At 38.3% G+C, this 27781-nt stretch overlaps 2 protein-coding genes across 3 annotated transcripts; both read right to left on the bottom strand.

Annotated features, from left to right (window-relative positions):
* Positions 1 to 508: 508 nt before the first annotated feature.
* si:ch211-136m16.8 (trichohyalin) lies at positions 509 to 10112 on the bottom strand. Its single transcript, XM_055058019.1, has 6 exons — positions 9898 to 10112; positions 2234 to 7507; positions 1579 to 1774; positions 1418 to 1497; positions 816 to 919; positions 509 to 722 (listed from the first exon to the last, which is right to left on the bottom strand). The coding sequence occupies exons 1-6, from the start codon at positions 9955 to 9957 to the stop codon at positions 662 to 664; spliced, it is 5775 nt and encodes a 1924-aa protein (XP_054913994.1). The 5' UTR covers positions 9958 to 10112; the 3' UTR covers positions 509 to 661.
* A 2551-nt stretch (positions 10113 to 12663) lies between these two features.
* On the bottom strand, positions 12664 to 25682 carry si:ch211-180a12.2 (uncharacterized). 2 transcript variants are annotated; one of them, XM_055058071.1, is made up of 12 exons: positions 25495 to 25682; positions 22232 to 22546; positions 21300 to 21593; positions 20314 to 20619; positions 19531 to 19641; positions 18509 to 18670; positions 17230 to 17544; positions 16841 to 17146; positions 15668 to 16015; positions 14943 to 15212; positions 13646 to 13924; positions 12664 to 12940 (listed from the first exon to the last, which is right to left on the bottom strand). In XM_055058071.1, the coding sequence occupies exons 1-12, from the start codon at positions 25544 to 25546 to the stop codon at positions 12909 to 12911; spliced, it is 2790 nt and encodes a 929-aa protein (XP_054914046.1). In that variant the 5' UTR covers positions 25547 to 25682; the 3' UTR covers positions 12664 to 12908. The 2 variants fall into 2 exon arrangements, with proteins under 2 accessions (XP_054914046.1, XP_054914048.1); XM_055058073.1 differs by having other exon boundaries at positions 17230 to 17460; positions 25495 to 25681.
* Between the last annotated feature and the right edge of the window lie 2099 nt (positions 25683 to 27781).

Raw genomic sequence — 27781 nt, 5'->3', positions numbered from 1 at the left:
ATTAATTCTGATTCACATAACAGTTTGTACAATAACATCATCAGACAGACAAAAAAATGTAAAGTTATGTTTGTCTCACTTTCACGTAAACTATAGGTGAGTCTCTGGTTCAATTATGGCTAAACCTGCTTTTTCTTCATTCAGTAAAATTATTCACAGTAAGTTGAGCATCGAGAAATGTAACTTAAGTAAGCGTTGTGATACTTCATAATATTACTCGAGAAAAAGTAAAAAGCACAGTGTAGTAAAACTACTCCTAAAATGATTTTTTCCTTGAACAATTTTGTTTCAAGAATTAATAAAAATTGTATTTATTTATCTATCTTTGTTATTTCTTTTTCTGTTACTACTACTACAGTTAAGTTATAATAATAATAATCATAATAATAATAATCATAATGGTTAATCCTCTCTTAATTAAGGTGTTTGTTAGACCAGCAGAGGATGACCAGATAGTGCCATCATGGCCTCGTGTGACTAACTGTTTGCATGAAAGACACAACAGCTCTATGTTTGGTTTTGCTTTATTATAAATGCTAAATACCAAAAAACGTATGTAGCATGAAAATCTCATCAATGCTTTTAGGTTGATAAAAGACAAAAACAGAGCAATATTTATAATATGTTGAACTATTCACAGAAAGCATTCAGAATATTGTTTTCACTCTTTGGGAGTTTTCTTCAGCTTGCTTTTGAGTTCAGACATGAGTGGATTTCCAAATCTGTGGAGACATTAAAAAAGAAACAAAATTCATGATCTTTTGCTGAAAACAACAAAATTTAGGTGTGGGAACATTTTGTTGCTTTGGTTTTACCCCGGTTGCCCGGGTGGCATCCATTTGGGTCTCTTTGGTGCTTCATCCTTTTTGGCAGCATCACTCTTCTCTTCCTCTTCCTCTTTCTTTTTCTCCTCAGATTCCTTTAGATTTAGAGTAAAATCACATTAGCTTTTCCTGACACAAAGATAAATAGCGATGGATGGATTAATGTAGGGCTGAAGTGATAAATCTGATTAATCAATCGCAGAAATAATTGTCAACGAACTGATTAATTAGTTAATCACTAATGGGAATATACAGACTCTAAGGAAGATAATTTGTTGAGATGACAACAGTCAGATCAGTAATTAATACAGAACTGTACAAGAATATATGCATGTTACATGCAAGTCCCCAAAATACCATACACTGAAGAAATTATGATTTAATCTTACTTTTTTCTCAAAATCTTAATTTTATTCTCAGAATTCTGACTTTAATGTTGAAATATATATTTTTTATTTTAATACCTAATAGAATAATTAGTATTGTTAATAACGCATTAAAAAGACTGAAGTGGTTAAATGTAAAATCTGCAATTTTTAATCTGATTAGCTGTCAGAATAATCGATTAAAGAATCATTAGATTAATGCAATACCTGTGATTGTGTTTCTGGGCCATCTTCGTGTCTTGGGGGCCGTTGTGTTTTCTTTAAAATAGGAAAACCTGCTCCAATCCCTAAATTCAAACATAAATACTTAAATAATTTTTAAAAAATATGAGAAAAGGGACTGATGTGCTGCAGAGAATCAAACCTACCAGGCAGTTTGATCCCAATCCCCAGGCCGCCTAAAGGCACACCCACAGGAACTTTACCAGGCACCGGCAGGGAGGGAGTTGGAGCCGCAGACGGCTTATGGATTAAGGAGCGGGGGTCTGTTGGGGGTCGAGCACGAGGGTTTTTCACCGCAATGCGAGACTTTTGCACTGCAAAATCAAGCATGGCGGCATCAACCTGCAAATAAAAAAAAATCATCTCATTCTATAGCTTATCTGCACACTGTAAAAACACAAAAACTTACCAAGTATTTTTGGTTTGTGTTCTAGTGCAAATATCTAAGCACACTTGAATTAAGACAAAGTCAACTGATAATTAATTTCTCAGCAACATAAGGCAGCTTGATTTAAGTCAATAATTCCTTAGAATTGATTTTAAAAAGTTCTAGTTCCACTGAGAGATTATTTCACTTATAAAATGGGTAAAATGTCTTCTAATAAGTGAAAAAATTAGAATCAATATTAAGAAATCATTGGCTCAAAACAAGCTCCTGTGCCTTGCTAAAAAGGTTTATCTTAATTCAAATGTACGAAGATGTTTGCACCAGAAACTAGACCAAAACGACTTGGTAAAACTCTGAGCTTTTGCAGTGCACTTCAGAGAACTGATGTTGTTTCGGTTTGTCTGAAAAAATACCTCAGTCCAATCTTCTTCCAGCTCAGTCCTGCTTGGGGCTGGAAATGATTCGCTGAGATCTTCTGAAGATTTTTCCTCTGGTGCAATCAGGGAGAAATTCCTTTCCTCAGGTTCATCCTGAGGTTCACCTCCAGAAGGCGATTCAGTCAAACCACTTTCCTCCTCTACCAGAAGGGAGCGCTGCATTTCATTGGAGATGTCGGACTCTGCTGCTTCTGTCAGTGACGTAACATCTGCTTCTTCATCGTCTCCATTCACTGCCTTTGTCTCTGGTTTAGTTTCATCTTGCTTCTCTTCAGCTGTGCCTCCTTCCTGGTTCGGATGTTTTGGTTCTGCTGACGAAACTCCTGAATCGGGGAAGGATCCGATCTCACCGGACCCTTCCTCTGCTGTCGGGTAAGGCTGAAGAGTTTCAACCATTTCTTCGATCAATGCAGATTCAGAGATAGACGTAGAAACTTCACAGATGTTTTCTGAATGGTCATTTTGGTCTGGAAGTAATCCGGAGTCTCGTGATTTAATTATCTGAGTCTCACTGAAGGTCTGGTCCAAAAACCCAGAGTCCAGTGTGGTCAAGGAACTTTCTGTTTCTTCTGAAATTGCCTCCATTCCTCCCTCTTTCTTCTCCTCTGACGATGTTTCGCCTGTTTCCTCTTGATCTTGGTCTTCTTTCATCCCATCGGTGTCCGTTGACATCACTGTCTCAATCCACAAATCAAGGATTTCTTCATCGATCCCATCTTGATGCTCTTCAGCTGGATCTTCTGAGCGTTTCTCCGTTTGTTGCAGATCATTTGTAATTTCACCAAGGGTCGTTTTAGATTCAACAGCTGTTTCTGTCGGAGTCTGACGTTGAGATAAGGCTGATTGTCCTGTGATCAGATCAGATTCTGTCCCCACTAAGTCAAGAGTCGTGATCTCATTTAAATCCAGGACTTCGTGCTCTAGCTCACCTTTGTCAACGTACTCTTGTTCTTCAGTGTCAAACCTCGGCTGCAGAAGTTTAATGGCACTTTCATCAAATAATTTAGGTTTGATCTCAAGGTCATCCTCCAATCGAAAAGCTTGAACAAGTTCTGGACCAAGACTTGTCTGTGTCATCTTCCCTTCTTCACTCTTGGGGGATTCAGGAGTTTCATCTGCAGAATCGACTCCTTCATCAGCTGCTACAGTGTCTCTTTTCTCACAGACGTCGTGGGGCGGCCTGTTTGTTTTCCGTTCAACTGTTTCGGCCTCATCCTCCAGTTCAGTCTCAAATTCTTCATCTGATTGTTTGATCTCTGTTTTCATTTTAGTATCCAGCAAGTCGACTTTTTCTTCCTCTGAAAAATGATCTAATTCCAGATTTACGTTGTCGCTTGTTGGCTTCTCTGTATCTTCTGCAAATTGAAGCGATCCAACCTGCAACTCCTTCTTGCTTTCCTCTGTGCTACCGTCTCTTATCAGTAAATATTCACCTCCTCCTGCTTCGCTGCTTTTAAAGACCTCCACCTCTTCTGGTAAGTGAATGGGCTGTATTTCCTCCGAATTTCCACCCTCGAAGAACCTTTGTGTGGTATTTTCATCTGACTCGAGTTCATTGTTGTGTTCAGGAACTGCCTCTGGAGTTTCCTCGCACGCCTTGGTGTTGAGCTCGTGAGACACGCCAGCCTGGCCTTCAATTACCCCCGAGGGAATATCGCTGAAGCCAATGTTTATTTCCCGTTCAGACTCGCCTCCAGCTTTTACAGTAACTGGAGCGGTTGTGCAAACGCTTTTCATGCAGAGCTCTTTGTCGGAAAGCCTCTCCTCAACATCTGATGTTTCCTCCACGGTAATTTCTTCCACTGTGGCAGTTTGCACACTGGTGACGTCGTCCTCTTTAAATGTAAACTCAGATTTTTCCTCTTCAGTTGTCCTTCTGCTCTTGTCTTCTTCCAACTCTTCATCTGCTGTCTGATTTAGATCTTCATCTTCAAAAGCAGTAATCTGGACATTGATAATATCGGTTAGCTCATCTTTGCAGACAGGGAGAAGAGTTTCTGCTTTAGATTTTTCATCTGAGAAGTTCAGCTGTGACGCGTCTTCACTGAGGTTTGCATCTTCCAGCGTTGCTGCAGAAGCTTTATTGTCCTTTTCTTCTTCTGTCTTTTCATTGCCGCCCTCTTCCTCCTGTGTTGGGGTGCATTCTTGCATCTTGCTTTCCTCCTCAGAGTCTTCTTCAGCTCCTTCTTCATCCTCTTCCACAATGTCCGCCAAGGTTTCCAACACTGTCCAACGGTCATCCAATCTCACATGCTCCTCTTCTTCACTTGATTCAGTGCCGTCTGTCACCCCCTCCTTTAACTGTACATGTCCAGATCCCACAGTTGCTTCCTCTTTGTCATTTCCAGATGCCTCACTCTTTTCCTCAAAGTCTTTTTCATTTTCCTCTTCATCATCTTCTTGGACTTCACTGCACTCTTCCTCCAAGTCTTCTTTGGCTTCATCAACGGATAGTTCATGGTCTGTTTGGTCAAACTGTTCTTCCCCTGTGTCTTGATCATCCTCACTGCTTGTGGCACTTCGGGTTGAAATATTTTCCTCTTCTCTGACATCTTCAACTGCTCTGCTGCCCTTGTCCTGCTCTGTCTCTTCACATGTGACAGACTCTTCCTCCTCAACGCTCTCATCCTCAACCACACCAGACGACTCTTTGCAAACAAGGTGTTGAGTTTCCACTTGTTCTCTTCTCTCTGCTGAGTTTTCATTTTCAGATTCCAGCTGTGATGCATCTTCACAGATGTTAGCATCTCCTAGCATCACTGCACCCGCCTCGCCTTCCTGTTGCTCTTCTCTCTCTTCTTTTACGTGTTGTTTTAAGACAAAGTCTTCATCTTGATGATCTTCCTGTCTTTCACCTCTCTCTTTCCAAAAGTCTTCTTTATTTTCAACCCTTTCTATTTCTTCACAAGTGTGCAAGTTTTGGATCTCGGTTTTTTCTAGTTCAAGTTGGCGTATTGGCATGTCTTCAGTGATCAGCTGATCTCCAGAGTCGTTTCCTGTTTGGCTGAACTGTCCCTCTTCTGTCCTCTGATCAATCTCGTTGCTTGTGACACTTTGGGTGGAAACATTTTCCTCTTCATTTGTCCTTCTGCTCTTATCTTGTTCTAACTCTTCTGTTGTCTGTTGGTTTGCAGCTGTATTCTCACCCTCCCTCTGTTCTCCATCAGCGGTAAACTGCTCTGCCTCACTTTCTTCCTCAAACTCTTCATTGTTTCCTCTGTCATCCGTCTGGATCTCATTTCTCTCTTCCTCCAACTCTTCTTCACCTTCATCCACCTCGTCTGCTCTCTTTCTGCTCACAGACTCTTCCCCAACATGTCCATCACCTCTTTTTTCCAGCTCTTCATAATTTTCCTCATTGGCTGTATTTTTTTCTTTATTTTCAATCACTTCTGTTTCTGCAGATGCGTGCAACTTTTTCTCTAGTCCAAGTTGATGTTCAGTCACATGTTCATTGATCAGTGGTTCTGCAGAGTCGTTTTCTTTCAGGCTAAATTGTTCCTGATTGTCCTCGCTGCTTGTGACACTTTGGGCTAAAACATTTTCCTCTTGTTGGACATCTTCGTCTGCTCTGCTACTCTTCCTCTCTGCTGACTCTTTGTGTGTTGCAGACTCTTCCTCCTCAATCTTCTCACTTACTGCAACATTAGACAACTCTTTGCAGACAAGATGGAGAGTTTCTACTTGTTGCATTCTCTCTTCTGGGTTTTCATTTTCAGATTTGTGATGCTGTGATGCGTCTTCACAGATGTTAGCATCTCCTAGCATCTCTGCTGCAGCCTCACATTCCCTCTGATTTCCTCGCGGCTCCTTTGTGTTGTGTTGTTTTACCTCACTTTCTTCTTTCAAGTCTTCTTTAGTTTCTTTACCTCTCTCTTCCTCCACGTCTTCTTTGTTTTCAACTCCGTCTGTTTCTGCAGATGTGTGCAACTTTTTCTCTAGTCCAAGTTGATGTTCAGTCATGTTTTCATTAATCAGTGGTTCTGCAGAGTCGTTTTCTTTGAGGTTAAATTGTTCCTGATCGTCCTCGCTGCTTGTGACACTTTGGGTTAAAACATTTTCCTCTTGTTGGACATCTTCGTCTGCTCTGCTACTCTTCCTCTCTGCTGACTCTTTGTGTGTTGCAGACTTATTATCCTCTTCCTCCTCAACTCTCTCATCTTCTGCAACACCTGACAACTCTTTGCAGACAAGCGTTTCCACTTGTTGCTTTTGCTCAGCTGAGTTTTCATTTTCAGCACAGAGATTCTTGCCTACTGCCAACTCATAATCAAGATCTGCTGATATTTCTTCCACCGTCACATCTTCCTCTGCAGTTTGCATCATGGTGACCAGCACTTCTTCTTCCCTAATTGTAAACTCGGTCGTGGCCGGCTCTGTTTTTTGCTCGTCTTTGCTGCTTGTGCCACTCTGAGGTGAAATATCTTCGGTCGTCCGTTCGCTCTTGACCTGTTCTGACTCTTCTGCTGTTGCAGTTTCTTCAAAGACTCTCATCTGAACGTTTTCATCCTCTGATAAACGTCTAAGCTGATTTTCTACATCTTCAGTTTTCTCATCTGAGAAGTTTTCATTACCAGAGGTCAGTTGTGATGCATCTACACCAATGTTTGCATCTCCTAGAATCGCTGCAGAACCTTTGTTGACCTTTTGACCTCCTGTCTTTTCATTGCTTTCCTCCCCTGAGTTTTCTTCAGCTTCTTCCTTGATGTCTGCCAAGGTTTCCACCACTTTCAGATGATCATGCAGTCTTATTTCTCTTGAATCCATGTCCTCAAACACTCCCTCCTTTACCCAGACATGTCCAGATCCACCAGTTGCACGCTGTCCATCGTTTTCAGGAGCCACACTTTCCTCACGAGTGTCACATTTCTCGATATCAGTTTTCTTTTGACTGCCTTGATGTGCCTTTGCACTTTCTGTCACTAGCTGCTGTGCAAAGTCATTTCCTGTTTGACCGAGCGGTTTTTCTACTAGGTCATGTTTGTTCTCATGATCTTCTTCTGTGGGCTTCAAGTCGATGTCTGCAGTGCTGCGCTCCCAGGCAACAACCGGTGAGGACAAGCTAACAAGAGAAACAAGCGAAAGAGACGCTTCCTCGCCGACTTCTACCCCACTGCCGTCATTGTCTTTTTGGCTGCCGTCTTCAGGCTCGCCGTCGACTCCAGGTTCTTCTGAGGACGTTGGGTCATTGTTGGAGCCTTCAGCTGGTTGTGGCCTCAGGAATCTGGTCACAGCTTCGGTTATGTAACACTGGAGAAGAGATGGGAAAGTGTTATTCATCTCAATGAGTGTGTTGTGCACAGAGAGACAGACATAAGAAGGCACTTAGTTCCACTTGTACACTAACAGTGCAAGAGGCTATTTATGCAATAGCATCCCTGCCGCTTTGCGGGCTCATTGTTAAAGGCCCTTTCCTGTTTTAAATCAACAATACCTCGACACACAAAGTAACGTTCATTAGTGGGTCGGAAGAAGTGGCCTTTGCTGATCACTGATTAAATAACAGATCTCACTTATGTAAGATTAAGGGAGTGTTATTATAATGCATGCATATTCCTGATACGTGCAAAACGTGACAACGTTTTACAGTACTGTGAAAAAGTAACGTCCAGGGATTTTTGTAAAGACTTTCTAAAGATCTGTGAAAGAAATGTTGTCTGTTAAACCACTTTGGTCTGACTTAAGGATCATTTATGCATCATGAGACTCTTTGCCAGATTTCACACCCGATAGACTCAATTTGATTGTCTAGTCGTGAATACAGCTAAGAAAAAACACAAAAAGTTAACATAAAGCTAATTTGAACTGGAGTTAGCAAGCTAAAAGAGAAAAGCTTCACCATTCTTAACTACAAACTACAATAAATGTCCTAATTCACATGTTTTTTATGTAATCATAAATGTAATCGATAACTTCAGAAGCAAGAAAAAAATCATTTCTGCATTTCAGTTGAAAACAAAAACATTTGGATTATTTTTTATGCCTTTTTGTTTAAAACTTCTTGAATAAATACCATTAAAGTGGTAAATTTTATTCAAAGTTATCATAATGTCAGAGTCATATACTAGACTCAGAAATATGATAATTCTGTTTAATTGGTAATAAAATGGCGTTTTAGCAAAAACAACTAGCAGCTGAAATATCATTTCAATATCTGAAGTCTTGTGTTCAGTGGCGCCACCAAGTGGAGGCGGGATGCAATTACCATGCCTGTAAACCAGATGCCCCGCCTCCAATCAGAGAGTCTGAGATGCATCATGTTTATGATATAATTCAGTAGAAAAGAAGGCGAGTGCATGATCCTCAGAAATATTTTAAGGCCTATTAATATCTTTTTTGTCCTTCATCCACCCACTGTTCTGTTTCAAACAGCCTCTGCAGAGTCATGATGAGAAATCAGGAACGAGATGAAATATTTTGGACATGACCCTGAGGCACACCTCGAGTTTTCAGCCATTTCATCCCAACATGCTTCACTTAGTCAATTATTTGACTTTAGAAACAAATATATTCACATAAATGTATGTATTTATACACGTTATAAGCTATTAATGAGTCCAGAGTTAAACTTTTGCTAAACAAAAAATATATTTTCTTGTTTTTCTTCTCTTTCTGACTGTATCAAGAGTTTTGTGTTGCGTATGGGAGCAAATTCCTGCCATGTGTTGAAAAAAAAAGAAGAAGAATTTGGACCTCTTACTAATAAGACATATATTTTATTAGAATTGGATAAGTTAATATCATGAGAAAGTATGTAAAAACTGTAGAATATGACATTATTAAATATGGATGTGACAAAATCCACAACTATTGAAACTCCATGGACTGACTCAAAACTTACTGTTGCCACAGTAACTGATTTTTATGAGTCCTGGATACAAAGGAGAAGAATTTTAGATTGAAGTGAGACATTAACTTATACACTTTTTCCCCATCATGGTGGCAGAAATGGGCTTCCATAGATTGTATCCCACCCTACTTTATTGCCATAGGCTACGGTTTTGTCACATTGCAGCATTACTTAAAGATACAGTATATAACTTTTATTCCAAAAGCTGTTTTTTTTTTTTACATATTTGTTAATATTAGACATATAATCTTCTCCACCTGCTCCATGAGCTGCTACCATTTGAAGAAATGCAGAGCTCCCGTTCAAAAACAACCAATCAGAGACAGGGGGAGGGGCTTAGTGTATTCCTGCTAAATGGCAGAGAAACAACTGGCCTGTACAGAAAAACCGTTTATCCAACATTGTTGGTGACTATGCTAACTAGCCTGACCATTGACAATATGCTATGCTAGCAGTGCTAAGCCCCGCCTCCAGGCTCTGATTGGTTGTTTCTTGTTAACATGAGCATAACAGGCTGTGGTGACATTTTCAATAAATATGGAAATATATAAATATACCTTTATATTTTATCATTATGTTTAAAAAGAGCAAATAATTGTAATAAATAGTACACACATAAAGTAGATAAAATAAACATGATGCAAGTTAAAGACTAAATATAGATGAATAGAGGAGATAGGAGCAGAAAACATCTGAACAGGAAGACACTATAAAAACATGAATTCTCAAGTTGCAACTTTAAACCTTAACATCAAACCTCTGCAAAGTTAACATGACTTTACATGCTCACCCAGACTGAGACCAGCGTCCTCTCCACCCGCTGAAACGGACCGTCGGGGTCCGGCTCCATCTTTGCGCCTCCTTCCTGGTTTAACTCTTGACCATTTGAAGCAGAGAAACGGAAAAGCGCAGTTGCATCAGAAAGTTGTTCGCAGAGGCTCCTGCGTTCTGCAAGTGGACTCCTGTCTCCTCTCCTGTCTCCTCTCCTGCCTCCTCTCCTGGCGCTGTGACCAGGAAGAGGCTGATCCAGCTGAGCGCCGCGTCGAGCCGATGCGCTGCAGTTTGCGGATGTAAACAGCGCTTCTTTTAACACACCAGACCACTAAAATGCATGTGATGAGTTGCTGAGCTGCAGTGAGAAATGCAGTTTTAAAATAACTTTGAGTAGGCCGATTCATGGTGGGGAAACTTAACCTGTGCATGAATTGAGCTGCATCCCCCCCCAGCGATGCATGCTTATTTATTTTTAACTTTTGCATGTTTAGGCTCAATAGCAGCATGGGAAGATGTTTGTAGAAGTCAGGAATTGGAGAAGTTCCTCAAAGTGATAAATTTAGATTGCACAGGCTTTATCAGCGGCAGTTCGACCTAAAGCACATTTACTTTGCTTCTACTTCTGTTACATGAAGAGAAGTGACAGAAACAGAAGTTAAAAATCTTATTTCATACACTGAGCTGGGAAAAGCTGGTGGCCCTTACAGATTTCTGCTGGTTTGGCTTCATTGTTGCTGCTTAATGTTTCAGAATTAGACAAAAAAAAAAAAAAAAAACACAACAACCTGAGTCAATTTAAAAATAAGTTTTCAAATTACACACAGCAAAAAACACAGCTCTGGCAGATTTTGTCACTTATATTGGGGAAAATGTCTCACTAGAAGAGAAATAATCTGTCTGTGTAATTACAATTTCATCAATATTAAGGCATTATTGCCTTGAAACAAGCTTCTGTCTTGCTGAAAACTTACTTGTAAGTTAGTTTTGTTTTACTTCAGGTTTATTAGTTGTTTACAGCAGAAACTAAACCAAAACTACTTGGTTCGATTTGTGCTTTTTGCAGTGTAATCTCATTGTGAAGAGAAGTTATTTAACCAACCTGGCGGTGACATCTTACATCACTGTGGAGGAAATTTGCTCATTTTCTTCCCTTAATTGCTTTCACTGAGGGATTTCTTAAATAAATGGCCTGTTTAAAGTCACACAGCCTTACCTCATTTGGATTTAGGTCTTTACTTTGACTAGGACACTCCAAAACCTTAATTTTCTTGTTTTAAGAAAGAGGCAGCGATACTGGTGTTTTTTTTTTTTCTCACTAGTTTTGAATTTTTGTGTCATAAAATGTTTCTTTTCTAGATTTTTTATCCTACTTCATGTTGTCAAACAGGTCCTATTGAAGTGATTTTCACATTTTTTTATTTACTCAGGTCATTTTTAACTGGTATCAAGACTTATTTGATGATAAGAAAGTGAAAACAGCTGAACAGCAGCATAACAGAGTCTGATAACATGAAACAGTAAAACATGTCTGGAGAAGAGCTGAAGAGAAAAGCTGTTAGTGATTTCTTTCTGCTTATGGCTGTGGCCGGCTGAGACCTCTGGTATCCTGTTTCCAGTAAACTGAGGCTGATTGCGTGATTATTTCTGCTGCATCTCTGCTCATTTGCTTGAGAAAGAGCTTTATTTTCCCTATTTCCAAAATTGAAACCTGAAATATTCTTAAAAAACTTGTTTATTTTTCCTTTCTTGTAACAAAAGGAATAAATTTGAAGCCTTTTCTTCAAATAACTGCCTGGTAGTGCACAGCAACACGTGGGGGAGGGGAGGTGTATTACTCAGTGTTTCATACAGACATAAAAAACTAAAACTAAAACAGAATTATGCTAAATATAACTGCTTTGAGCCCACTGCGTTTTATCCATTATCATTTTATTGCTGTTACTGTTTCATCTGTTTAAACTGCAACATAATCTTCTGCATTAAATCAATCAATTTTTGATTGATTGGATAAAAAGTGCAGCTAACATCTGAGCATCACTTCCTGTCTTTCTAACGAGCACTTAACAGTCAGAGTGCCCAGATTGAGGCCGAGCATTTTGCTCTACTGCAACTTTGTCTCCTTCTCTATTTAAACATACTGTATGTAAACATATTGAAAAAAACATTTTCATTAAAAGATATAATATAATATATTTGGCAAAAACGTTACAGTTTGTTGGTCATAATTAAATAGTAAAAGTAATGAAACAATAAAACATCCAAACCAACTTGTTTAGAAGTGGAACAAACTGAAGGGGTGAATATTTATGCTTTATCTCTACTTTATAGAAATTAGTTTGTTAAAGGGCTTTTCTTGTCAGAAAAGTGACATTTAGTTGATCACGATTGATATGTAAAAGCAATCTTTGGAGGTTTAAACGACTCTGGTTAAATCTTCAATGTGCCTTAATACCAGAAACCACTTCCTGTTTCTAGTCCACTGCCTCATGAGTTATTGCTTCATGGCTTTCGAAAGTACAGCTTACACCAAAATGTTGTAATACAGAATTTATAAACACAGTCCTGCAGAACTGAGTGGCATTTATTAAAATAGTGCAAAAAGTGATTAATGTGACTTAGATTTGTAAATAAGGACGCCACATCTCTGCAGCACCGAGACACACAGTACTGAGCAGTTCCTGTGGTCAGAGCATTAAAAAAACAGAAGTACATTTTGAAACAAGAACTAATCTTGGCAGGTAATCATAACGGCTCCGACTTTAAACACCAGAAACGACAAAACACAGGATTTAGTTTTTATTTTATTGTCAGCTTATTCATACAAAAATAGGAACTTTTGTGGGAAAAACAAATAAAGTTTAGAGTGAAAGACAAAAGACTAGAGATATAAATAGACCCTCGTCTAACAGCGGAAACATGTGAGATGCAGCCGAATGTTGTAATTTTTGTTAAGCTTTAGGGATAAATGCACCACATTAGATAGATTAGAAGGGACGTGAAATAAGGAAGCAAAGTTGTGGATCTTCTTCATGCGGAGGATGAAATTTCCTCATTGGGCTCTGAAAGAGAAAAACACTCAGATGAGCAAACTTCCTGTTGAGTGTGGGAGTTTCTTTCCTAACTGGTCAATATTTTATCTAAGAAGCAACATTTCTTCATTTGAGAAACGTTTATCTGTTAGAGGAAAAGTTTCACGTTATTATGGTTTAATGTTTAAAAGTGGAGTTAAAATGAATAAAATTTTGCTTCATTGTAATGGTTCAGCCACAGCAAAAACACAAAATCTTAATCCAACTACTTTTGGTGTAGTTTCTAGTGCAAATATCTTAATACAATTGAAATAAGACAAAACTGACCTAAAACTCACTTTTCAGCAAGATAAAGAAGTTTGTTTTCAGTCAATAATTGGGCCTCTGTCTCTTTAAGAACTGCTGCTCTTTCTGAAGCTCCGCCTTCAGGAACTCCTCTGTTAACCCTTTAAATGCTTTCACCAGAGAAATACCACAACAGATGAGCAGCTCCACCTGGTGTTTGCTAATTGCTGCCGGCTAGTCTGAAGGAGCTAAGTGGGGGAGGAGCTACGCCTCGAAGGCGGAGCTAGGTCCACCCAGGCGTTTTGAACAGCCTGGGTGGACTAGGGGAAAAATCAAGGCAACACTCCAGGAATGTTTTTGATGAGAGAATAATATCATAATATGACGTAAAACTGAAAAAAGTAATTTTTACTGCCCCTTTAAATGAGAAGCATTTACTGAGGGTCTCACCTGTCCACGTCCGATAAACAGGAATCCTGAGTGCCGGGTGTGTGATCTCCACACACACTCTCAAACGTTCCCTCTCGCCGTCTTTCAGACCCGTCCTCAGGTTGACTTTGTTGATGTGAAGCGCGGTGGCGGCGGCGCCCTCCATTTCCTCATTGCTGTCCCGTTTGTCCTCCTCCGACTCGGATATCGTCTCCTTGTACCCGTCCTTCTCTCTGTCCAGCGTCTCATCTATGTATTCTATGCCTTCAGCGTCGGGGTCAGTGACCGCCGTTTTTGTTTCTGGAAGAGGAAGGAATTACATCCCAGAAGGGATTTAAATCTTAATCTATTGATTATTCATCAGATCAAAAATTAGCACATACTACAGATTTTGTTGTTTAACCCCTTTTTTCATATTTAATATTAGAAAAACATTAAAAAATGCAAATAAACAAATAACTCAATTCCTTTTTCTAAATAATAAATTAAATATTTATTATGCAAAATGCGATAATATCGTAAATTTGAATGGAGTGAAGCTGCAACTTGGTCACTTCAGGAGGTGAAACATGTTTGTGGCCAAATGTGTAAAAGTTCAAGGGTCATATAGACTTTTCCTAACATATATTTTTAATAAACGTAGAACCACTTCAACATATTTTTACTCAAGTCAGAGTAAAAAGTAGCCGTACAAGAAATTACTCAAGAGGAAAAAAGTATTTGGCAAAATGCGACTCAGTTACTGAGTAACTGATCAAAACATCAATTATTTCATATTTTAAAATTACATAATCAGATGGACCACAAAATAAAATTATGTTGAACTTTTGATATCTTAAAGGTCAAAAAGGAAAGAGCCCTTTATTTTACACTGCACTATAGAGAATAACTGTACATTTATGAAAATATGCTGTATTTGCAATATTGCTGAATTACTTTATTATAGAAAGTGGTCTGTATTTATGTACTTGCAATAATGATTTATGATGCGAGTCATTATTTGTCAATGGGGAATTAGAATCCAAATAAACAAACAGGATGAAAATTATATTCATAATAACACAATTAAAGTTTCATAAGTTATAAACCTTATGAAAACTGCAGGTTTATGTTTGGTGAATGTTTTACACAGTGGGTCGAATATCCAGAAATTTCACAGAAGAGTCTCGAGCAAAATCACTCTGATGAAAATAAGCAGGTAAGCTTTTTTATGAGTATAAAAAAATAATCAAATCCTGAAATATTAGCCCAAGTCTTCCCAAAAGTGATCCAGGCAAAAATAAAATAACTAAATAAATAAAAAAATAAAAACATTCACTTATTGCGCGGCCATTGTTGAGTCGCTCCGGTCTGTCCGGGGTTCTGGGCGGGTTCGCGGACCTCTCCAGGGCGCAGACGCTTCTCAGCTCTCTCTGTCCGTCGTCTCCGATCTCCTCCGACTCGCTGGACACCAGCGGAGAGAAGGTGGGACCCCCCGCCGCCCAGAGCAGCTTGGCCTTCGGGTGACCTCCCCTCAGCAGGACGGAGAACACGCCGACGCCTTCGCTGCTCCAACAGACGGAAATCGACGGCGGAACGGTCGGCGGAGCTGAAGTGGTCAAACGTTGAGCCAGCAGTCATCACTAACTACAATAACTCTGAAAAACTTTTAAATAATATGAGTTACAACATTTAATTTTCCTTTGGGATTAATAAAGTATTTATGATCAAATGATCAAATAAATAAAATTATGACAAAAATGTGACTATGAAAAGAAGTGATAATATAAAGTTGTAGTATTAGAACAGTCATAATATTACAGTTTGATTCTCACAATAATTCTCATATTACTGATAATTTGTTGCTCATAAGAGTTTATTCTCATAATACTAGGACTTTGTTCCCACACAACTTTCAATTTAATTAGTTTTTTTTTTATTTTTCTTAGTTTGGTTCTAAAACTCCATCGTTGAATTCAGACGGCAGTGATGACATACGGATTTGGTCACATTTGTTAAATGCATTGACACACATTAATAACTGTAAATGTTAATATTTCCCACCATTGTCTCCGTTTCTCCAGTGTCTCTCTATCGGCTCCTTCAGGGAGCAGTGCTGCACTCTGCAGGTAACGCCGCCTCCTCTGTCCCTTTTCTCCTGCAGGAGCTGCTTTCGCTTCAGAGTCGCTGTGGCCCTGAAGAGTCTGGGCTCAGATTGGATGGGGCCCCACAGCTCTCCTCCGTCTATCACCTCCTCTTCCCTGTCATCCTCCTCTCCATCTCCAAGCTTCAGCCACGTGACTGAAATGTTCGGAGGGTAGAAATCTGTGATCTCACATCCCAGAGTGACGCTCCGATCCGAGGCCTGAGTGAAGCTGGCGACGTCGGACACGATCGGCCTTCTGATGAAGCCTGAGAGAAATAAACGTTGCAGGAATGTGACGAATGTTACAAGTAAACTTTCTTTTTAGTAGCTGCGTTTCCATTACGAATCTGTGAAAACTTTGTCAATATTCTGTCGATGCCGAAAATAACATAATTTTGCAATTGCTGCGTGTCCATTAAATAAAAAATGAAATTAAAATCACAGGTGAACAAGTTTGTTCAGGCAATAAGCCACTAAAAACTATGGCAGCAATGGATGTAAACAGCTACATGAGAAATATTTATAATCAGAGGAGACGTTGGTGTCTAATTAGGAAGGGCCATGCTAAAAAAATAATAATATGATGAGAATAAAGTCCTAATATTTCAAGAATAAATTCCCAATATCACTAGAACAAAGTTGTAATTTTATGACACTATTCTGGTATTTTTTTTTCTAAGCGTGGCACTAACACTAAATATCTTAGCACTCTTGAAATAAGAGAAAATTAACTTGGAAGTAACTTATCAGGACAATAGAAGAGGCGTTTTGGGGGATTTCCCACAAGAGCTACAGATTCAACATATTTGAATGACAACCAACTGAAAAAACAAAACCATCCATCATCCTTGTATCACTTCCTGTCGTCTTCTTTGTCATTTCCTGCAGTAGTAACATTCGGTTGTTGGTCACACGATTGATGTGATGTGAAAAAAGTCTTTTGATACTGTTGAAAAACCAACTCATTTCAGCACAAAACTCTTTACATGAATTTAGTCAAAAGAAGCGAGTTTGTATTAAGCACGTTTTTTTTTTCACGTAACTTCAGTTTTTGGTAAACGGAAACGCAGCTCGTTGTCTGTTGTGGGCACCTCTAGTCTCGCGGGTGATTGGTTGCTTCAGGGCGACGTGGTGCACGCTCACCCACACCTTGGTGGCGCCCTTCTCCACCTCGCGGCGGGGAAGTTTGCACTGACTGAAGGCGGAGAAGAAGCCCTCCGAGTTCGGCCGAGGCGACGAAGAGGCCTTGGACGCCACGGGGCTGAGCTCCCCGCCCTGACAGAACCAGCGGAAGGTGATGACATCCGGATGGAAATGCGTCGCCCGCACTGTCATGTTGATGACGTCTGGATTATTTTCTGTCTCTGCCAGCTGTATTTCAGACACCTCTGGGGCAGCTGCATAAGAAAGAAGCATTGATACAAACAGATTATAAAAACAAAATTAAACGTATCTGAAGAGAAAAAAAAGGCTTTCTTACAGAGGATGGTAAACCTCTCCGACACTCTTTCCTCCACAATCTTGTCCTTGCCCACGTAGGACACCTGGCATTTAAACACGGCGCCCTTGTGAAGAGGAATCCGGGGGATGAAGGTGAGAGCAGAAACCAGCTGCTGGGTCCCCTTCCCGCAGGAGTGGACCGGCCCCTGCGTGTGCAGCTTGTAGTACCCCATCTCGCCTCTGGGCGTCAGCAGAGGCCCTTTCTCTGAAGCTGGGCAGGTGAGAGTTAGACCGAAGGGCAGGTGGATGGTGGTTAGGGGAGTGGAAAGGCAGTTAAAGTTAGACCTGGAAGTTCCTATTGCATGTAATGTTGTCAGGCGGGAGGATTATGGAGACGTTGATGAGAAAACATCACAAGTTAGATGTGCAAATATTTCACCATCACTTATTTAATTTAAAAGTTGTTACAGTGCAACAGTTTCTGGTGCAAATATATGACGCAGGGCTGTACTGATAAAATACAATAAAATAAAGGAACAAAATTATAAAACCGCAAGAATAAAGTAATAATATGAGAAAAATAGTATAAAATATTACAAGAATAAAGTTAAACTTTCCATGACTTTATTCTCGTATTGTTACAGTTTTATTCTTGTCCAAGTTTATTAAATTATGACTTTATAATTTTATGGACTGACTTCCACGTAATTTCATTTTATTTCTTATTTTCTAAATGTCGTACTTATACTCCGTCTCATCTTAATTCACTTGAAATAAGACTAAACTAACTTACAAGAAACTTTTCTTCAATAAATAGGAGCTTGTTTTAAGTAAATAATTCCTCAAAATTATGATCTGCAAATGAAATTATCTGCCTGTGGAACAAGACATTTTAACTCACAATATGGGTGAAATGTCTTGTTGCACTGACAGATTATTTCTCTTATAGCTAGTAGTTTTTAATCAATACTAATGAACTTGAAACAAGCTCCTATAATTTGCTGAAAAGTTACTTGAAGTTAGTTTTGTCTTATTTCACGTGTACTAAGATATTTGCAGTAGAAACTAAACCGTTTGCAGAGTTGGATGATGCAAAAATGATCTGATATTTCTTCTCTCTAGGATCCCAGATTAACCTTTTGACCTGCACTCGTCCTTTTCCTTGTCAACAATCTAAAATGCACAACATTTTGCTTCATTTTTTAATTTATTTTTAACTTTTCCTGTATTTACATTAAGAAAAAAACTAATTTATTGCTGTCATTCGATCCAAGATCAGCTCAGTGTGATGGAACCTGCTGCGTCTGAAGAGTCCCAACCTGTGAGAGAGGTGTCGTTGATGGCGGTGTCGTTGAGGAACCACCTGGTCTGGACCCGGTCCACGCGCCGGCCCTCGATGCTCACGCTCACCCGCCCCTTTTGGCCTTCGATGATGCGCGGCGGCAGGATGATTCCTGACACAACGAGCGACTTCTGTTTCTCTGTGGCAGGCGAGGCGGAGGAAATGAGAGCGTTAGAAAAAAAAGAACGGTTCCTTCATCTGGCCTTCTCGTAAATGTGACCTCTCACCCAATGGTGTCCAAACGTTTTGCAATGAGAGCCAAAATAATTTTATTATGCGTTTTAGAGCCATATAATAATTACTTGATTATTATAGCACAATTAAGTAATTTTATTATGCACCACAAAACTGGATAAAAAATTCCAGAAAACTGCAAAACAGCTGAAACACTTTAAATCCAGACTGAAACCAATCCTGAAACATTACAGTAATCAACATTCTCATGTGTAACAACAGCAGCAGACAAAATGTGACGCTTCAATTATTTTTATTATGTAAAGCACTGTGAAGAGCCTTGTTGCTGAATCAGTCAAAAATAAACTCGACTAATTGATTGATAGAAATGTTTTATATATATATATATATATATATATATATATATATATATATATATATATATATATATATATATATATATATATATATATATAAAAGATCAGATCTCTTCCTACACTGCAAAAACAGAAAATCTTACAAATTATTTTTGGTTGAGATTAATGAAAATATGAAAAAAGTTTAAAAGTTTAAGCTTGGGCTTCGTGGGGGTTGCTAGGTAATGGCACAGTAGAATATGACTTAACAATCAGGAGGTTTTTCAATATTTTTTTGGAACAAAAAAACATTTTGTTATTGCCAATAAAATGGCTGGATTTTTTTATTAAGTACTTGGGCCGTTTTTGGAAGCAGTAGAGACACAAATGAAAGAACAAAAAACTGAAAAATGATCTTTTTGAGCAACAGATTCCCTGTAAAGTTTCTGTGTCTCAGGTTCTGACTCACCGTCTCTCCTCCTCCAGGAAAAGCCGAAGCAAAGCAGGAAGACCAACACAATAGAGATGCACATCATGGCCACAGACGCTTTGGCTGACTTCGTCAATACAGGAGCGTCATCTGGCAGAGGGAAAAAAGGAAAAACTTAATGAAGAAGAACAAAAACAGAAGGAACAAAAATACGCTTTAAAAAATCCACATTTCAAGCAGGTCAAGATACCAGAAGAAGGTATTTTATCTAATCTGGATGCTGCAGATCAGAGAGCATTTCCAAGCTCAGAGATTCTCAGAAAATAAAATAAAAAAAAATCTAACACATTTTTAAAAACGTTTTTTGGGTTAAATAAAAAAAATATGTTTTGTGTTTGCAGGAAACACAAATAAAATCAAATAGATCATGTCAATAAAATCCCAGTTTTGTGAAAATATGAGACATATTGTCTGAAACAGAGTCCACAAAAATAGAAAGTTTTCCTACACTGCAAAAACACAAAATCTTGGCAAATATTTTGTCTAGTTTCTCGTGCAAATATCTCAGAACACTTGAAATAAGAGAAAAGTGGATTCAGAGTAACTTTTCAGAAGCTTAAGTCAGTAACCTGTGAAAATAGAAAACTTGTTTTCTTATAAGAAATATTTACTCAAAACAAGCTGCTATATTTTCCTGAAAAGTTACTTGTAAGTTATTTTTATCTTATTTCAAGAGTACTAAGATATTTGCAGTTAGAACCAGACTAATGCGACTTGGTAAGACTTTGTGTTTTTGCAGTGCAGACCAGCATGTGGTTTTACCCAGAGGGTCCAGTTTGTCCAGCTCTGCAGACGTTCTGGTCGGATCCACCAGCCCCGGCTGGTTCACTGCACACTCCACCGTGCCGCGCCTCCGCCTCTGCTCGGGGCTCAACGTGAAATAGCGCCTGGTGCTGTAGGTCCGACCCGGGTTCTGATCCGTGGCCGGGGGCTCCGGGAGCGCCGAGCCGTTCTGGAACCAGGACACGGATACGTTCTCTGGGTAGAAACTCTCCACGTCGCAGTAAAGAGTCAGAGGAGCGTTGGTGGAGCGAGTCTGAACGACGGATAATCTGACAGAAGGGAGATCTGAGAAAACAAAAAACAATAATTCTCAGATTCAAATGAATGTAATGAGATGCAGCGGCGTGTTAAAGCTATTGTGGGTTAAAAACAAAAGGCAAAAAACTAACAAATTTGAGAATTATCTCAAAAACTTTCCAGAAAAAACAAGAAACAAAGTTCTGAGCTCTAAAAGTCCATAAACACGTATAGTTTTAGATTAATCTAAAAAATAAAAAAGGTTTGAGTTTAAAAAGTAAAATCTTCTAGGAATTTTGATTAACCTAAAAACAAATAAAAAAACAAATCAAAAAATCTAGGAAAAACCTGAAAATCTCTTAATGTTGACAAATTTCAACTTTTGAAAATTTCAACTTTCCAACTTGAGAAATTTTCCAAAAGTATTTTTTTTTGCTTCTGAAACTAAAAACTTTTTCTTTTTCTTATGAAAGTCTTAACTTTTCAAATCACTCAGAAATTTCAAAGTTTTCTTTTCTTTTTTCTGACCAAATTTTTAACTTTTGGAGCTCTGAAATTATTTACATACTCTATAAAATGTCTGAGATTAATCTAAAAATTTCTGTGTTTTTCTAGCAAATCTTTGATTTTGATTTTTCGGATCAGGAATGAAACTGTACAGTGACCCAAATACTCTGTCATGCTGAGATTTTCATGCTGCAGGATTTTTCTGTTGAAAACAAACTCACGGGTGACACTGAGCCGGAAGTCCAGCTCTTTAGCGCTGCCTCTGTGTGACACCTGGCAGCTGAAGGTCACGTTCTGGTCCTCTTTGGAAGGGTAAAAGGTCAGATTGTTCACAGCCGTGTAGAATCCATCTGGACTCGGCTCGCCTTCCAGCCGCAGGGCCGGCTGGATCACTTCTTCTTCTCTGGTCCAGGAGAAAAACACTGGCGGCGGGTAGAAGCCTGTGGCATGGCACTCAAGCTGGCTCTCTTTTTCTAACACAACCCACTTCTGAGGCACCGAGACTGAAGGGGGCGCTACAGAGCGGAAACAATAGAGAAAGGCAGCAGAAATTTTCTTTTGTCAGGGGCATCCTACATGGAAAAAAAAGAGTAAATTTCTGTCAAAAAGTTAAAACATTTCCCAAAAGTCGACATTTTGGTAGGATAGAAAAGTTTGTTTTTTTTTCTTTTGGAAAATATGTTAAATGAATCTAAAACTTTCAGGGTTTTTTTTCACAAATTTTCAACTTTAGGAGCTCAGAAATTTCCTAGTTTTTCATGAAAAATTTCTGAGATTAATTTCAAAATTTCTGAGTTATTTCTCATAACTTTTTGACTTTTTGAGCCCAAAAATTTCCAAGATTTTTCTAGAAATTTTCTGAGATTAATTCAAAAAAATTTCTGAGTTATTTCTAGCAAATTTTTGATATTTGAAACTCAGAAATTTCCACGTTGTTTGAAAGTCTGAGGTTTATCTCAAACTTTCAGATTTTTACTTTGTAGCTCAGAAAATTCCTATATTTTTCTAGAAAATTTCTGAGATTGTTTCAAAATTTATGATCTTTTTTGGCAGGAATGTACCCCTTTTTTTCTAATCACAATGTCTCTAGTGCGCCGTTGCAGACTTTGAGTTTTTGCTTGAATCCATTAGAAACAGCTAAAGTATAACATACCTAAGATACTAAATGTAACATTTGTAGAGAGCAGGTCTGTGGCGTTGTAGCGAACCGTGCATTTATAAATCCCCTGCAGACTGAAGCTGGCGCTGAGGATGGAGATGGAAAAATCCCCGTTGGTGAAATTGGAGGGATCCCAGCCGAATCCTCCCTTTATTTCTTCTTCTGCTCCATCGAAGGAGGCGACAGTCGAGTTTTCTCTCGTCCAGTCGACTCTGATCAGAGAAACGTCCAGTTTGCCTCCCGGCGGGGAGAAGCTGCAGGGGAGCGTCGCATTTGTGTTCGGGTTCGCCTCGATTTCATCAGCAGACGCTGCAAGCGGAGCAAACACAAACACATCCCAGTGAAGTTCATTCAAAACAAAAAACTCATGTTGATAAGTTCACAGAGCGATGCAGTTAAGTTGTTCATTTTGTTATAACTTGGAGGCAATGAAATACAAAAATTCAGTTCATCTGAAAACTTGAATATTACATAAAACAATAAACAAGAAAATGAAGTATCTGCAAGTAGGGTAAGTATCTGGGTATGTTAGTGGAAAGATGATTGGGAGGAAAAAGTTCCATCAAGTTACAATATTACATAAAGCCAATAAAAAAGTAGGTCGTTACTTAAATGGTTGACTGTAGTATCTGAGAATGCTAATGGAAAATTGAGTGGAGGGGAAAAAAATCCATAAAGTCACAATATTACATAAAACCAATTTAAAGTGATTTAAATTAAATATATTTTGTCCAACTGACACAGTGTAGTCCTTGTCAACGTCAAATTTATTTATATAGCCCTTTAAAAACAGGTTTAAAACTGCAACAAAGTGCTGTGCAAAAATGATAATAAACTAAGATGATGAAAAGAAAAAGAAAAATAATACAAAACTCACAAGAAATTATTTAATTTTCTTCCTGGAATGAAAAATCCTGTGTGCATTTGAAAGCAACATCAAATTTAAACAAACACTTTTTAAATCAAATCAGTGTTGGAACCTGGACTTTACACAAAGAGGCTGGTTTTTATTTTATTTATTGCTCGATTCCAGACTCTAGTGTTTTAGTTTCATTCTTTTCCTCTCTAAAGGTAAATCAGTAATCGCAGTAAAACCCACTTTCAATGAATCGGTGAAAATATAAAGTCGTCTAATCAGCTTAATTAGTAACCTGCATAATACTTGCATGCAGATACGACACCAAGTTACACAAACCTTCCACACTGAAGTGTTTATGTTTCTCCTCCAGCAGAGTGACTGAATGATGCCTTTTGTTGCTTATAAGTGCAAATAAGGTGAAGTAGAACATGACTGCTGCAATCAGTCATGTTGAAAAAGTTATTTTCCACACTGAGGCACAACTGGGAACTTTTTTAGCTTCAGTCAATAAAGCTTCATGAAAATGTAGGAGTTCCACTTACAGATTACTTTACCTACTGCAAGATATTTCCTCATCTTAGAAGTGAAATAATCTGCAAGTGGAACTAGAACTTTTTCATCACTATAAGGAATTTTTGAGTTAAAATAAGCTCTTATTTTCTTGCTGAAAAGTTACTTGTAAGTTAGTTTGGTCTTATTTCACTGAGATATTTAATACCCTCTAGTTTCTATTTACCGTAGAAACCAGATCAGAAATAGTTGGTAATATTTCCGTCTGGAGAATCACTTTTTTTTTTAAAATGGCACACTGCAAAAACACAAAATCTTATGAAGTAGTTTTGTTCTAGATTGCAGTGTAAATATCTTAGACGTGAAATAAGGCCAAAGTAACTTACCGGAAACCTTTTTATCAAAACTGATTAAAGTAAATAACTCCTTAATATCGATGGAAAAAGTTCTCGTTCCAGTGGGACCCGTTACCTAGTGACCCCAGGCATTTGACCTAGTTAAAGTCCAAGTAGTATTCTGCAAAAAACTCTATATGTTAATGTTTGTGATGGTAGGACAGAAAAGCCTTTTGTTCTTCAAGGAAAATTACTGCTGTAATAATGTATCTGAACTAGAAACTAGACTAAAATACTTGTTAAGATTTATATTTTTTGCAGTGCAGGATAAAGTTGGGTCTTCATCTGGTCTCATTTTGAATTTTTAAAATTTTTAATTATTTCTTCATGTAGGATATTTTTTTGTTGAACAACTTTTGTCAGATTAAAACTTGTATTTTTATTAATTTTTGTTTCAGCTAAAGAAAGTCACTGTTTATTTTGCACACCGTTGCTAGGATTTCCAATAACAGCAGTTATATTGTTCTATTTTAGTGAAGATGATTTTTAAAAAACTATATTTTTATTGAAATAATTCAGTTTTTAAAGTTCTACTCATCCTGCAGCAGGAAGAGACGGCGACAGGAGACAATCATTTCATAAAAACACAGCAGACATCCTGTTTCACCAGGGAACATGTGGATAAAAAGTAACATAAAGTCCTATAAAACATTGTTACGGTGCCTTATTTTGATTCTTTTTATGCTTTTTTGTAATTTTTCCCACTTCCTTGTCAGAATCAACTCATAAAGAAATAAATAATGGCAGTACTTGTTGCAAAAACTGCAATGTCAGTGCTGATACACTGCAAAAACACAAACCTATAGCAAGTAACTTTGGTCTAGTTTCTAGAGCAAATATTTTAGTTCACTTAAAATAAGACAAACTGTCAGAAAAGTAATTTTTCAGCAAGATATAGAGGTTTGTGTTAAGTAAATAATTGCTTAATATTGATGAAAAAGTGATGGTTGATTTGTTGATTTTTGTGTTCTTATGACGTAAAAAACTTTGAACTAAATTGTTGCTGAAATGTGTCAGAAAAAATGATTTGATTTGGCAGATAAATTAACTTACAACATGGGAAAATTGTTATCAGTGAAATATTCTGCCAATAAAACTAGTAATTTATCATCGATATTAAGAAATTATTGACTTAAAACAAAAGCTACTTTTAAGTTAGTTTGTCTTATTTGAAGAGCATTAAAATATTTGGACTAGAAAATAGGCCAATAATACTTGGTAAGATTTGGTGATTTTGCAGTGTATGCATTAAATTAATATAATTTTAACAAATAAATCTAAATTTTTCTACTTTATTATCATTATGCTTGAATATGAACCACTTTAATGTTGCATGATCACAATATTCCAAAGCATCAATTCTCTCTGAGAGTGAAAACAGGAAGTAAAACTCTGTTAAACTCTTACAAACGTCCAGTTTGAACTGGAAACCCGCAGATTAAGCGCAGGATTATCCATGCAGGCCTGTGAGTGCTACAACACACAATACTCACCAGGCTTTACAAGAGCCAGGAGCACAACGAAGACGAGGACTTTACACCGCATGGTCGGGCTTGTCTTCACTCCAGGTTCTTATCAACAGGTCCGTTCTGCAGGCTTCTGCATATATAGAGGTCCGAGGTGACAGTGGGCGGGATCGTCCCGAAGGAACAAGAAATATTGTTCCTGGGCCTCACAGAGAGTGAAAGGAGGCTCTTTGATATGTGAACGTTCCTTCAAATAAAGGAGGAAAGAGCGGAAAGATGTGTTGGGAAACACAAGTGGAGGAAACGGGTCACTTAAAATTCACACGGGCCGGAGTCCAAGGTTTTCTGGGGGGCTGCTTGACATTGGTGCAGCGTTGCCGTGAACAAACGGAGAGTAATCCCCACTGAGCTGGTGTGGGCAAACACTCAGCCGACACCACAGCGCCTTTCTGAGAGAGTAAAAAGTTACATTTAGGAGAGAAAAGGAGGTTCTGTTCTCCTTCACAGAGTTTGGTCCCGGCCGCGATGAGCTCCTGCAGGGTTAACGGAGGAAATTCACCCACTTAATGAGACGTTTATCTGGTTTCACTTTGGATATTGAAACTATCAGGGCCACCGTAGATAGAAAAAGGAAAAAAACGAGGAAAACTTTTACACTGAAACCCAGTCGTTTGGGTATTGAGTCGTTTTGAGCCCCAAATTGGCAAGAAAATCTTTTTAGGTTAAACTCATATTTTCTAGAAAAAACCTGAAATGTCCAGGTTATTTTCCTACAATACGTTTGAGATTAATCTCAAATATTTGAGTTTTTATTTTTGGGATTCAAAATTTCTGTTTTCTCCTTGTTTTCTTTTTTTTTTTTTGTCAATCTTAGATCAAGACATTTTTCCCAAGTTAAAAGTGAAATAACTTGCCAGCTGAACTCATATTTCATCAACATTAAGGAATTATCAACTTAAAACAAGCTCCTCTGTATCTTGCTAAAAGTAACATGTGAATTAGTTTTGTGCCAAGATCTCTGCACTGAAAACTGGATGAATTCGGCTGGTAATACTTTGTGTTTTTGCAGTGCAGACTGGTTCTGTAAAGTCTCGTCTTGTTTTAACGGATCCGGACTGCTGCTGGTCTGAGCAGCTGTCTTCAAATCACAATTTGATCAAATCAATTATTTACTCAGTTCATATTTATTCAATATTTGATTATGTTTAATAGTCAAATAGTAACACATAACACAGCGTACCTGATGAAACAAACACTGTAAAAAGTGACTAATGTTTGTTCTTTTGACTTGTTTGCATTCTGTGTTTGGACACTTACTTAATGGAAGATTTTCTCCTTTGACACCGATTGCTTTCAGTGTGAACATTTAGAAAGACAAATAACAGGAGAGGAGAACTTTGACCTTTCTGCGTTTTATGTTTCTACTTCGGTTTGGTAAGAACATCAACAAAATCTTTAACATATGACATTATTTTCCATGCAGACGGATTCAAGGTTTTGCCAGACAGGAAAGTAAATAACTGAAAAAATATCATGGTGATGGTGCAACTTTGGACAAACAGTTTAATTTTGCTTTTGCTTTCAAATAAAAACTATTTTGAAGAGGTTGGACATCACAGTAGAGCAATCCATCCAAACATCCTTTCGTTTCTCATTTCTTTCGCTGCCCAGAGTTCGGACCGAAGGTGATGGTTTAATGTAGGTAAATCGAGACGCCGAACAAATCCGCCAATCGATCTCTTGCTCCACTTTTATCCAATCCTGAAGAAGATAGGAATCTAACAGAAAAACAACCTATTAGGTAAACCTTTCTATGACGGATTGTTTGGGCCACGGAAAAAAAGAGAGGAGTAAATGTCCCCCTAAAATACTCAGAAATTTTGAGATTAATCTCAAACTTTGGAGAAGAAATTTGGAATTTTCTGAGTTTGAAAAGTTGAAAATATGCTATTAAAGGTACCTCAGTTAGTTTTGTCTAATTTTAAGTACTAAGATATCTCCACGAGAAGCTAAACCTAAATTAATTGGTAACATTTTGTATTTAGTATCATTTAGTATCGTTATCAGCTGCCATATTGACGTCATCCATAGCATCACCTGTTGGAAATCTGCGTTATCTCACCTGGACTGCAGGCCTGGGTGAATGTCTAGAAATGGCATAAAACCAAATGCCTGTTGACTAATAGAAGTGTTTCTGTGGTCAGATTACAATGATGATAAACACACACACACACACACACACACACACACACACACACACACACACACGCACACACACACACACACACACACACACACACACACACACACACAC

Source organism: Poeciliopsis prolifica, unplaced genomic scaffold (assembly GCF_027474105.1).
Source record: "Poeciliopsis prolifica strain line A6 unplaced genomic scaffold, Auburn_PproV2 SCAFFOLD049, whole genome shotgun sequence".
Lineage (NCBI taxonomy): Eukaryota > Metazoa > Chordata > Actinopteri > Cyprinodontiformes > Poeciliidae > Poeciliopsis > Poeciliopsis prolifica.
The sequence above is the reverse complement of the archived record's forward strand: the minus strand, read 5'-3'. Positions and strand labels throughout refer to the sequence as shown.